Source organism: Haliaeetus leucocephalus, unplaced genomic scaffold (genome assembly GCF_000737465.1).
Source record: "Haliaeetus leucocephalus isolate CR32 unplaced genomic scaffold, Haliaeetus_leucocephalus-4.0 Scaffold339, whole genome shotgun sequence".
NCBI classification, from domain to species: domain Eukaryota; kingdom Metazoa; phylum Chordata; class Aves; order Accipitriformes; family Accipitridae; genus Haliaeetus; species Haliaeetus leucocephalus.
In genome coordinates, this window is record NW_010972775.1 from 3,429,160 (window position 1) to 3,442,114 (window position 12,955).

At 39.1% G+C, this 12,955-nt stretch overlaps 1 protein-coding gene across 1 annotated transcript in view; it reads left to right on the forward strand.

The window, feature by feature from the left end:
• The window catches only part of ETFA (electron-transfer-flavoprotein, alpha polypeptide), a 32,525-nt gene that overhangs the window by 17,914 nt on the left and 1,656 nt on the right, over positions 1 to 12,955 (forward strand). Inside the window, exon 10 of the mRNA XM_010572252.1 lies at positions 9,883 to 9,948. Coding sequence (XP_010570554.1) covers positions 9,883 to 9,948 — 66 coding nt within the window. The remainder of the gene's footprint in view (positions 1 to 9,882; positions 9,949 to 12,955) is intronic.

Here is a 12,955-nt window from a genome sequence, read left to right on the forward strand (position 1 = left end):
TAAGAACATACAGCCACATCATATGATCACATCAATGTCACCATTGTCATCTTCTAGAGGATTGTTTAAAATAGCCATTAGTCAGTCAGGACTGACTAATGAATGTTCAACTATGGTGTCAATAAACAATCCTAACTGGCACAATTGCATGGTGTTACATCTTTTTGTCAGCAGGTTGGTGGATTTCTCTCTCATCTCCCTTCTTAACAAATACTTATTAAGTAGTGAGTTATGCAGAGTACTGAAAATATGCCCCTTCTTTCAAATTGTTCAAATATTTCTTCTGGACCTTAAAATACATGCAAGGACAGCATACAGTGGCTTAGAAGTATAGAAAATATTTTATATTGATTCTAGTGAAAGTGCAAGTTGAACTGATACTAAGCCCTCAGAATTGCTGACTAGAGGAATTAATTTTTCAATGTGCTGGATAGGTATCCTGAATCTGAGGCAGTTTAAAGCTGCAAATTCTTAACTTGACATTCCTAATTCTACTTTGCCGTCTTCTTGGTACTTTAGCTGGAAAATTATTCTGTGCAATGGAAGATAAAGTTCACTTAAGGAGTAGAACTGAACTTTCTTGATCAGATCAAGGTTATACTGGCTATTTTAACAATCCTCTAGAAGATGACTGCTTTCTCTTCCTATGAGGTATGCTTGATATCACTAGTTCAGGGAGAGCTCATGACATTTTATCTGGAAAATTGCAAAGCAGCTTTGTACATTGGTTAGTTACATTAGCTGAGACCTGAGTTTTGTGTTTAGTTTTGAACTCCAGTTGATGTGGTGCCTGCCTTCCTGGGCATGTGGGTTTTAAGCAGGGGAAGAATCGTGGATACAAGAAACTGTTGGAGTTGGAGACATACTTGCTCTCTCCTGTGCATCTGTTAGTTTCTGATGGGAAAGTATCTTAGCATATACTCTTACTCTTCTATTCATAGTTGCTTGCCCAGTCTCAGCGGAGGATTGGAATGCATTGTTTTTAAAGGACTCTGGAATTAGGTCATTTTGGGGACTAGAGAGGGAGATGAGTTAGTTACAAGCTCAGGAAGAGAGGAGGTGCTTCTGCTGCTGCTTTTTGTGTATGACTGCTGGGGAGTGTTTCTGTGCTTATCATTGGGTAAGAAGGTGATAATCTAAAAGATCTGCTTCTTTCTTCCCTTGTGCCTTTGATTGTGGATTTGGTGAAGGAAGGGTAATTTTGGTCATTGGTCCTTCAGTAATTCCGTGACTGGCTTCGATTTTTAAGAGTGCAGCCCAGACAGTGCATCAGAGGGCATGAGAACCTCACAGCCACAGCAGCTTTCCTGAAATGCTGGTGTATTAATACATGAACAAACTGCCAGTCAAGAAACAATTGTAGTTCATTTTGTTTAAGTCATGAAAGAATGCACTTAATTAAGGAGTACAAATTTCACCTTCTTTCTGTTTGAGAATTAGTTCTAAACAGTACATCTACACTTCCAAAATAGCCTTGGATCTCTAAACTTTGAGCTTTTGTTCATGTTGGAATTTATGCATTTTGTTGTTTTTTGACTGGATCTCTGGTAATTTTTCTTTTGTCTAATTTTATTCCAGTTGTTAAAATGTTTGGTGTATTATTTTTGTTTCTGTTAGTAGCTTTTTTTACCTGTTGATTTCAGGTGATTGCAGCTCCTGTTTGGACATTGTGTCTTATAAAAGAGAAGGCTGATTTATATTACTTGATGAGATGGAAGGAAGGAAATTTTCAGGCATAAGTGGATATATTAAAATATAAAATGTTACCTTCCTAATTAAAAAAGTAATTTAGTATCTTCAGTGTCTTTAATCAGTGACAACCATTTTAGGAGTGTATTTTTTTAAATTAGAAGCCAGTTTTCCCCTATTTCTTATATGCAGGTGTTCTGCAGAAAAATGAAATTCAGTTCTCAGATTAGGCACTGTATATAGTTTCTGTTTAAGAAAAAAGCCCGTATAAGAATGTTCAGATTAGTTGGTTTTGGATAAAAATATTCTTCCCATGAGTGCCTACTGTTAAGCATTAGTTAAGTATATCCAGTTAGAAAATACAAAATTCCCTGCACTGATCAAGCCTCCCACCACCACCCCAGAGTAACAGCTATTTTTAGATAAGAAGTTTCAAATAGTCAGGTGCATTAGTTTTCACGGTAAAAATCTTCCCAGTTCTTTCTATTTTGTTTACCAAAAAAAAAAAAAAAAAAAGAAGAGCAAAAGGGGGGATGAGACAAAAGAAGGTAAATAATGTTTTTCAGTTATTTAAAACTTTTGTACATAGAACATGAATGCTTCATTTATTAGCTTTCCTTACCCTAGGTATAATTAGCAACATTTCTAACATACAAAGAAGTATGTTAATCTTTCTCATGAATTTGCATAATTTGTCTAATATTTAAACAAAAAAAATCTGACTTGTGAGAAAAGAAAAGCAACTACTCTAAGTCTTAAGTAGCTTGTTAGTTTCTGAACTGTGAACTTTGCAGTACAGATTTGTGAGGAAGGGGCATATAGGGGATGATTGAATGCCTACAGATAGGTGTCTAATGTCATTTTAGCCATCTGGGGTATAAGAAGTACATTCACAGGGCTGGTAGTTACTGTGTGGGACCTGGAGACTTCCTTCTGGAGCAGCATCTATGATTCAGGTGGGAAATCTTACACTGTCTACAATGCTACTAGGCACCTATGTTTGGACACCCAAATTATTCTCATGGTCTTCCAAGTTTTCCCTTGTGTCCTAATTATATTCTCCCTTTAGCTTTTTAAGGAAGGTGGGGTTGTTACTGGGATTATCTCGCTCTCAACTTCTTCCCCTCAGAAAACAAACAAAACCTCAGTGGCACTGTGAGTTGTTTTGTTTGGGGGGGTTTTTGGGGGGTTTTGGGGGGTTTTTGGGGGGGGGGTTGGGGTTTTTTTTCGGTTTTTTTGGTTTTTTTTTTCCAGAAAGTGTGTGTCATTTTGGGCTGTTTTATTTTATCCTCTGACCTAGTGAAGGAACTGCTGCTGCCTGAAAGGCATCCTTCTAGTTTAGTCTCTTCAGAGTTTGTGTTCACTTCACTCTTTTTAAGTTTATTTTATTTTTCCTCTATTGAAGTCTGTGTTTTTTCAGGGTCCAGTTCTATAACCGCATTAGCTTTCTTAACAGGTTTTCCTAGCTGGCAATAGGGAAGACGTGGCCAGACCAGTATTTTACAACTGTAGGTCTCAAGGTGTCCATCTGGGGGTTAGCCATCGGTAGACCAGAGTTAGAAAGCCTCACCTTCACTATCTCAGACTTTATTACAAGGTTTTCTTCTTGAGAAGGGTATAGTAGAGAGGGTCCATTCAGCAGGGGAAGTGCAGCCAGGCAGAACTCCTTTTTTTCCAGGTGTTCAGTTGCTGCTGTCTTGTTACTTTCAATGTTGGGCACAAAAATACTAACAGGTGACAAGAAACTGAGATGGAAAACTCAGGAACACAGAAGTTAGGAAGTACATGATGTAGTAATAATTGACGTGAGATGAGGTGATTGTGCTAGAAACGTGATATGAATGCACAGAAGGCAGATGCATTTGGACATTGTATGTGCTGAGAAACCTCAGCTGGGGAAGGGAGATGGGAATTCAGTGTAGTTCTGGTATGATCACCAGGAGTAAACTTGCTGACCAGCTTAGCTTCAGTGCTTAAGCTTTAGTTTCATACCAGAGGGTCTCTCTGGATATAATGGATTGCAGGAACTTCAAAAGGGAGAGAGATGTACAACTGTCAGGAATTGACAGTAATAATGAGGGAAAAAGAGGCACGTTAAAGAGGTGCAGCTTCAATTGACATGCTGAAGAGTAAGATATTGGTTCAGTTGAAAGGCACCAAAGCTGTGGAAGAACAGGAACAACTTAAGGTGTTTTATGACATGGAAAATGTAGGAGTGGGATGAAACTAGAAGCAGGAAAAGGAAAGCTGGATGGCAAGGCAGCATTTCCTGGCAGACAGATACATGAAGGTGCAGAATGGTCCTCTACAGAGCAGTGGAATTCCTGTTGCTCCACCTCATTTACAAGAGGATGGGACACTTTCTGAGCTTGTATATGCCCCAGTATTTTACTAGGCAGTCCCTTTCACTGCGGTGAGTGGCTTTTTAGCACTTAGTAGTCATCTGCTTGCTTTGGGAGTAGCAGGAAGGGAGAAAGACAGTATCACATTATTTACATTATTCCTGTATTTCGTACTACTTTGTATTCAGTGGCAAAGGAATCAAATACTTCCCCTAGCCTGGGTTTTGTTTTCTCTAAAATGCACGAGTGACTCATGGTTTCATTGCATAGTAAGTGGATACTAACTCTTCTTCAATGTTACTTCCCATCGCTTTCTTAGGGATCATTTGCTTGCTCAGGTTAATCTATCTGTTAAGTTTTTGTTTCCCTTCATTCCCTTGTGGGGAAGTGTAGCGAAAGTGAAACAAGGTATATTTTATCCCAATATTACTGTTCCTTTTTGTTCTTTGGCTCTTACCTAAAATTACTAACAACAGAATGAACTAATTAATTCCCTTAGCTTGGTGAGAAGTGTTACTCCTGTCATCTTGATTGTACTCACTTAAAAAAATGTTCTACTCCTTGCTTATCAATGATAAGGTCCTCATTGCTTCTTAATTTGTTACAAATACAAGAAGGAGAATATTGAGATACTAAAGTTTCTCTATTCAAACACATGGTACGTTACTGAATTTCCCCTACCTTCAGCTAGCTGCTTTGTAGGAATGCGTTATTTGTACATTACATTTGTGGGTTTTATTAACAGACCAGCAGGTGCACTTTTCGTTGTATAGATCGTTGAGGCAGGTAGCTAGCAGATGGGAACAGCGTTGGGAAAACTGACCGTGCTGGGGAAATTGTTTTTGGAATATCTCCTCTGATAATTCACTATTGTTGAAAAGTAGCTTTATAGTGGGAAACTTTAGAGAGCTGTTTGTAGGCAGCTGGGACTGAATTTACAGACTACCTTTCTCTGACTTGCTAAAAAGCTAAGGATTGACAACCCCTTTCATCCTGCATTATCCAGTGTAGCTTTTAACTCCAAGAAAACTATGTTCACAAATTGATGCTCTGCTCCTCTGGGGTTGGTGCAGGAACATTAAATTGTACTAAAATATTCATATGTGAGTGCATTTAGCTGAAAGCAATTGATGTGCTTTTCCCTAGAGAGAAAAAAAATTGCTGTATGGCCCTGCACTCCAGCAGACACCCTAACCACGCTTAAGAGTAATTACATAGCTTGGCTGATCAAAGGTTCTTAAAGTGAAAAAGAAGCTGTAGTTGGGATATAGTTTAGTAATGTGTGCTTCTTGAATGGAACATAGTCAGCTGCATCGAAGTAGTACATACTGGGTAATTGTTTGATATACAGTGTAATATATATGAACTAGTGTCAAGCCAGAAAATACTTTATTAGGTTAATAGCTTGTAATTGGAAAGAATCTCTTGTATGAAGTGATTTTCATTGCAAAGATTTCTTTCTAATTTCATTGTCCTTTCACTCTTGCAAATAAAATAAAATATCTGAGCTGCCTTTAAAAAGAGTAGACGTGCCAAAGGGGTTTATTAAACTAGCCTGTTTAAAAGCATGCCACTGGTAGGATGATAAATTGATGTACACTGAAGGTTTTCAGCGTAATTCAAAAATTGGCATAAAAATCAATAGAAGCTGATGGCATGCTTGCAAAGTAACTACCTCATCTTGTGTTGCACCTGTGGATGCACAGTAGTCTCTTACAGTGACTTTTTGAATGCTGCTGTAAGTTGCAACTAAAAACTCTTCTTGTGGTTCTCTTTAAGCAAATGTATCTTAATTGCCCCAAGGCAGCCTAAGACATTTTAAAATATTCTCATAAGTGAAAATGAAGTAAGATTATATGCCACAAATTAGTCTATAAATAATTGGAAGAGTCAGTATGCACAGGAAAATAACTGCATTGGTATATTGGTAATTATAATCATCTACATATAGCACTCTTGTGACGTTTATGCAAACATCATGTAACTGGATATATGGATTCTGGAGCCAGTTATGCAAATTTGTGCATGTGAAGTCTCATGGACTTGCTGTAGATGCTAATATGTAAGTTGGGTACATTTAAAGCAGAAATAGGAGTTTAGGGGATGGCTGAGGGGGATTTTTTCATTTTAATGATCAGCATACAATGACTCTCTCTATAAGACATACCATGGTCATGTTTGTCGAAAAAACAATACAAGGCTAGATTAATACTTTAAATAGCAAATGAGAAGTTGGATTCATGACTTGGAATCTTGCCTTACAAATTTGGGACTTGAAGTTTTGTTTCTTTTTAGGGTTGTTGTGATGCAGATCTGTGCTTATAAACTTTGAGGTTTCTGTCAGGGTCCTGGCTCCCACTGGAGTCTTGTGGGATATTGTGTGGCAGGACAAATTAAAACACTCTTGACCTTTGTGCCAGTTTGCTGGCCAAATCAGCTTTGGCTGCTGCTGTACCCCTTGTGAGAAGCCTAATGGGTATGTTATGTGCTGATGCTCCCACCTTCACATGTTCCCATTACTGACATACCAAGCCCTTTGTGCAATAGCACATATTTAATTTAAGTACTTCCTGACTGTGCCTCCTTGCCCTCCTCTTTGTATGCTCTTAGGCTATTCGGCCCATTCAACTTCCTGTGCTGCCTGTTTCCTCCGTTGTGCTCTTTCTGACCATCAGCTCTCTTCTCTGGTGTCCCTTCTCCTGTGCTGATGTCTGCTATTCACTTCATAAAAAAAGAAAGATTTGTGGCACAGCTGTGACATACGTTCAGTAATTATTTCCTGTGTGAAATTAAGTTACTGTGAGGCAAGACAATTGTCTAATCTGATGCCATGCCCTTATACCACCAAAACTTTCGCTTTCCTTAACTTTAATTGCTTTTGGGACTTCATTTGTATCAGGCAGTGCAGTGAGCCCCTTGGTACAGAACCTGTGTGCTGTTTTGTATGCTGTTCTCATGTGGCACAGCGCTGGCAGCAGCCCTTCAGTGAAAACCTGCCTGTGCACAAGCACCAGGGAGTTGATAAATGCCACTCCATGTCCTGGACTTTGACATAAGTGCCTGTAATTGTAGGCTGTGGATCAGCTACATGACAGCAGCTTCCAGGGATCCAAAAAGCAGGAACTTGAAGTTGGCATAAAGCCATCCTTGTTGGCACCTGAGAGGTGCGATCCAGACTCTGATTTATGCCGTTTTGTGCCTTGGCGTGGGTCTCCTGCGTAGATGAGCTCTGCAGAACTTAGATCTCCTTCCAGACCTTAATGTGCTCTCTGTTGCGATGGCAGGCATGTCGCATAACACAATTGGAAGCAATGCTGCTCTGTGGTGCTGAGCTGCTTTCTGTTTTCCTCCCTCACTTACTTTGTAGTGCTTGGGGTTACAGTCCTGACTTTGGACTTTGAACGCTAACACAGTAGAAATGATAGGACTCAGCAAAAGCCATGACAGAAGTTAATGATTTCAGGGAAAATATTAAAACAAGGGTATTATGCTGAAAATAACTTAGAGATCTGAATTTCTGAGTCTTCTATGATCTCTCTGGATGACCAGTTGAATCCTTCCCTTGGAGAGCACTGAACAGTCCTGAATCTTTATCATTCAGACCTTGTGGGTCCTTTGTGTCCCTCCTACTAAATTGTAGAATAGATTTCAACTAAGATATAAGCAGTCAAATCTATTTTACAGTATGGAACTATTAATAAGAAACATGCTGTCCTATGTGTTCTTTGTATGGAAACATTGCTGAGGTGATCTACTGTAAGTGTTACAGCCTGCTGAATGGACCAGTTATCATAGCCAGAGAGCCAAAAGCATGTAACCTAGAAGGGCATGGCTTAGATGCATAATAAAGGCTTTTTAGACAAGCCTGGTGATTTACAAATGTCCTTTTAATGAAACATCCTTGTCTCCTAGATATTTTAATAGAATATATTCATAGGCAGCTGGCTCCTGGTTAGCTGGATTCTTTCCAAACACTGAACTTCACAATGTTAAACAGACTGATAAGAGTATCTGGTAGTCTAGATGACTGGCACTTAATGAATTGCTCTAAAAAAAAAATCATTACAGTAATGCGTTTGTAAAAAGAGATTGTATTAAAGACTATATGATGTTAGAATAATTTCTCCTTTAACATCTGTTCTTCTATTTGGTATAATTAAAATATTGCATTTTTACCATGAGTTCTTATATGGACATACTGTATTACATTGCAGCTGTGGTTAAAATGGATTGACCTCCAATAGTAATCTACTCAGTAAAAGCTGTTGAGGCAAAGAAATTTCTGAGTGTCTTCAACAGCTGTGTGTTTTTGTGGGAACGCATAGACTACATTGTGTTTCACTTTCAAAGCAAGCCTTTTTAATAGGAAATACTTTGTTCCTGCTCTGTTTTCCCTCTCCTTCAATTTTTACAGGAGATAGCTTTTGTAGAAAAGTGTAGAAAAGCTTCATAAATTCTATTTATTCCTATTTAAAACCCCATGTAATAGGTGAAATCTGTAGCTGTAGAAATATCAGAAAGCAATCATCTTTTTTTCTTTAATTGATATAATGACTATCAGGCCTGTATGGAAAAAGCAGTCTGCGTGGCCTCTGTCTGTGCACACCTTCATTTGCCAGCCTCTTCTGTAGGTCTGTGCCTGCTCCACAGCTGTGCTTTGTTCTGTCATGTTAAAAGCCACTTAACTGTAATGCATATCTTCAGTTACACAGGGAAAAGGTTTTTTGACCCTCTTACCCTCCCTGGCCCCCAAAATAATTTCTTGAATTAGATTTGTATGTTCTTAAGTATGGACTAACCTTGGAAATTCTGTTAGTATTTGAGGTTGTGTCTTTCTAAGCATGTATAAATACCACCTTTTAATTGGTTTTGTCAGACAATCCCCTAACTAGTCTTGTGTGTTACAGTTTCCTCTTATCGAATGAGTTGGTGAAAAGTGCTTTCTTTTGTTTTTTCTTCTGTAAAATTAGGTAGCTAAACAGTACAGGTTTGACTGCTGCTTGGACTTGCGGTGGTGGGAAAACTGCCATGGAGCTGAAAATATACTTGGTTTTGGATAGATTATAGCCTGGATGACTTTCAGCCTGAGGGAAAAAAGTACTTTTCTGCTGTGAATTAAAACTGTCGATATATATCTACTTGCCTATAAATTTTCATCTATTTTGAATGTAAGTCTCTTTGGAGATGCTAGATTGGGAGCCCCAAAGTGTAAAGATCTACTGCATGTTGGTGCTTACCTGGGAAGCACTTTACTCATCCTACATAGGAGGTGATAGTGAATGGGGGAAGAAAAGCTTTAGGGCATATGAATGTTGAAGGTTGGGGTATATAATAGAAACTATCACTATGAGCATATAGTGCACCAGCCCACTTCAGTATCTGAAATGTTTTATCCTGCCATATAGGAGACTTTTTAAAGGTTTAAACACCTGAATTTCAGCTTTGTGCATTCTTTCTTATTTAAAGGATCCTAGAAGCTTCAAACAAAAAAGCTTAGGTTTTCTCTTTAGGCAACTGCATTATCCATTTGTAGGTTATCTTGCTTAATATGTGCGTTGGGAATCTCCAGGGTCATGGGTAACACTGATTGCCCTGTCCTCTGGCTGAGCAGTGTCTTACATCTGATGCAGAGCTAGCTTCCCCCTGCCCCTTCTCATCTGTCTTTCCAGATGCTCCTTCAGGATTCTCCTTTTACAGTTCCATTGCATCCCCAAGTGGGGAAGGGAACCAATATTGAAAATTACTGTAACGTAAAAACTACTGCATGTAATTGATTTTGAGTAAGGTTTGTGAGAGCTTACTGAAACTGTGCCGTGGGTACCAAAAATGTCTCATTTTTGTTATTTTCTAGGAACTTTATATTGCCGTGGGAATATCTGGAGCAATTCAACACTTGGCTGGAATGAAGGACAGCAAGGTATATAAAGATGGATGTGCTAGAAAAGATTTTTGAGGGAGGAAATGAGTTGACTTCCTTGCTTTTACATCAGTACTTTAACCAGTTTTCCAATTTTTTTTAATGTTAAAATTGCTGGTTTGTCTACTTGTTGAAAACATGCTAGCCCTCTAAGCCTTGCCAAAAATGATACTGTGGCAAAACATCTAAGACAGTAGAAAAAAACAATTGCACTACCACCCAAAGTGGTAAGTAGGAGCAGCTAATTGACTTTGCTAATTAAAAAAAAAAAACACCAAACAAAAAAAGCCCCAAAACCACAGATGCCTGAATTCTATACAATAGTTCATTTGCGTTTATTTCAGAGTATGACATATTAATTCATGCATAACAATGTGCAATTTGAATTATGAACTTACTATCCATAAAGTAAAAGATGTCTCTGACATTCCTGCATTTAGCCATTCAAATGGAAACCTAGTATAAAACGGCAGTAAAACTTTAAAAGGTTTAACTCATTAGTTGCCAAAGCAAATAATCCAAAATTGGAATTGTCAGTGTGGTCCACAGTGCAGTGTTTGGAAAGAGGAGCAGAATTACCTGCTGAATCGTACTATCCAATGCCAAACATCAAAACCTGTAGGTTGTCCTGCTTCCCTGCAAGTAATTTTAGAAGAAGGATATATATATTTTTTTCTATTTCCAGGGAATGAACTTAGGCTTTCTGGCAGAAACCAAACCCAGCACTTTGAATAGCTTATAAAACCGAGGAAGAGGTTTGCAAAACTTTACAGGCAGATCCTTGTGTTTAACCAATGACAGACTAGGGAGTTTATGTGACTGGTAATTGTCCTCACAAGCCAGCCTGTGTGGTAGGATGATCTGTGCTTTCTTACAATTTAGTTCTTTTTGCATATGTTATTTAAATATTTCGGGGGGAGAGGGGGGGAATCATGTAAACTGGATTGGGGATACAGCACCCTTTTTGGGGCCTCAGTCTTCTAAAATCGAGTGCTCTAATGGTGTTAGCATTAGTCGACATAGTGGAGAAAAGTCAACCAAAATTAGAAATTAAGGATGAATGATGGGCAGGGATGAAGGTTACTATTGAGAAGCGTGAATAATAGTATCTGTAGCAGTGTATTCTCACTGGTCTTAGTGGAACAGAGTTGCTGTAGTCTCCTCTACTCGCAGTGCAGCAACAGGGAGACAACAGGGACAGTCAGGCAGCGGGAGAGTCTGCAAGAGCAGCACTGATGCAGTACTGCCACCGTCGTCCTTGGCTCCCTCTGGACTCTGCTAGCAGCTGATGGGCCACAGTATTAAGACTGTCTTTGTTTCAAGGCGTTCAGTCTCCAACTGTGCTTTTGCGTGAGGAAGAAGATGGGCAGGTGGGATTAGTATCAGCCATTGACTGAGAACTGTGTATTTAAAGCTGCTTAAAACTTGATCTGACCCTGTTTGTATTTATCTCCTGCTTTATCTCAGTTAAGACTACCAGCAATACTGGGAACCTATTACTTTTAAGTGCCACAATTTCCTTTGATATAAAAATATTGAGCAGCAATATTGTCCTGTACTGTAACAGCAAAACCTCTGCTTTTTTGGCTTTTCCAGTGTCATGTTTGGTGTTTTGAGATGTTCTTTTATAGGAAATAAGGACAGATGAAATTTGTCGATACGAGATGCATACTTAATGGTTTCATTTCTCCCATATATTGTAGTTTTTCTAGTGTAAACAAATGTATGTATTGTAAAACGCAGTTTTACTTATTTGTGTTTGAAATGTGCTCTCCTTTCCTTTTAGCCAAAGCATATAGGTGGTGTAGTTACTGAAAAGATCTGATTTTTACAAGCATAAAGAATTATGCAGCCTTGGGAACTCTCTGGAGTGTTCCCCGTCTTCCCTCAGCACTGTGAATTATCTGGCATTGTGAACTTGTACACTTCAGGATACGTTGTCCAAAGTAGTCAGATGCTTTCTACCAAGTGAAATGTATAATTTATTTGTCCTTTTACAGCAAGGTAGAAAATGCAGCTTTTGAGGACACCTGGAGAATCGTTGTTGCTTTCTTTCCTTATTTTTAATTCCCTCATGAGGTAGTTACAGTATTTCTTCCTTCTAAGAGGTTTAACTTGCAAAGTTCTGTTGCAAGCAAGGTGATGCTTTTGCTTCTTATGATGGAAAGTCTGATTTAGCGATGAGGTAGAGAACCAGGTCTTACTAAGAAGTTACTTCAGCTGACAGTGACAGAGGAAGGACTAGGCTGCCAAACTGAAGCTTAAGACAGTTTTGCAAGCAACTGGTGTTAATTATTTTTGCGATAAGGACAGAGCTGGCAGCTGCCAAGGTATCACCAGCTGCTGGCCTCAGCCAGCCCTCAGCGTTAGCCCCTGTGGCCTCATGCCCCTGTGAATGGTTCTGCAAAGCATGGTAGGGCCTCAGAGTATAGTTGAAGTCTTTATTAAAATTGTCAGTGGAGGCTTCCATTTGCAAATGGGATAACTGAAATAAAAGCAATAAAACTTTGGGAAAAATATTTCAGGGGAAGCATTACTGGACTACTTGCAGGTCTTTGCTTAGGAGCTGGCAAGAGGGCAGCAGCAGCGCTCTGCTGTAGGTACTTCCTTCTTGCGTATATGATGTGGTCCTCCTTTATAGTGAGTCACAGGATACAAATGACCCGTGAAGAAAAAACATTTCTGTGGGCCTAAAAATACAGGATTTGCAAACTCTTATCTTTGAGTTACTGCCACTAGGTGTATGCTACTAAGCCATTAATTTTGTTGGACAAGTACATTCAGTGGAGGGAGTAAAACAGACACATAAACTGTGGCTACCTGGGAATGGCAGGTAAGTGTATCAAGTAACTGTTGGATAGAGCTGTCCTGAGGAGTCTTGTTGCCTTGAATCAGAGTTTACATTGGCAGCATTTAGGTGGAAAGGCAGTATCAGAGTGCTGTGGTTTAGACCCCTGCTTTGGTGTAATGCTCATTTTATGAGCTGTTGTCTATTCCCCGCCCCCCC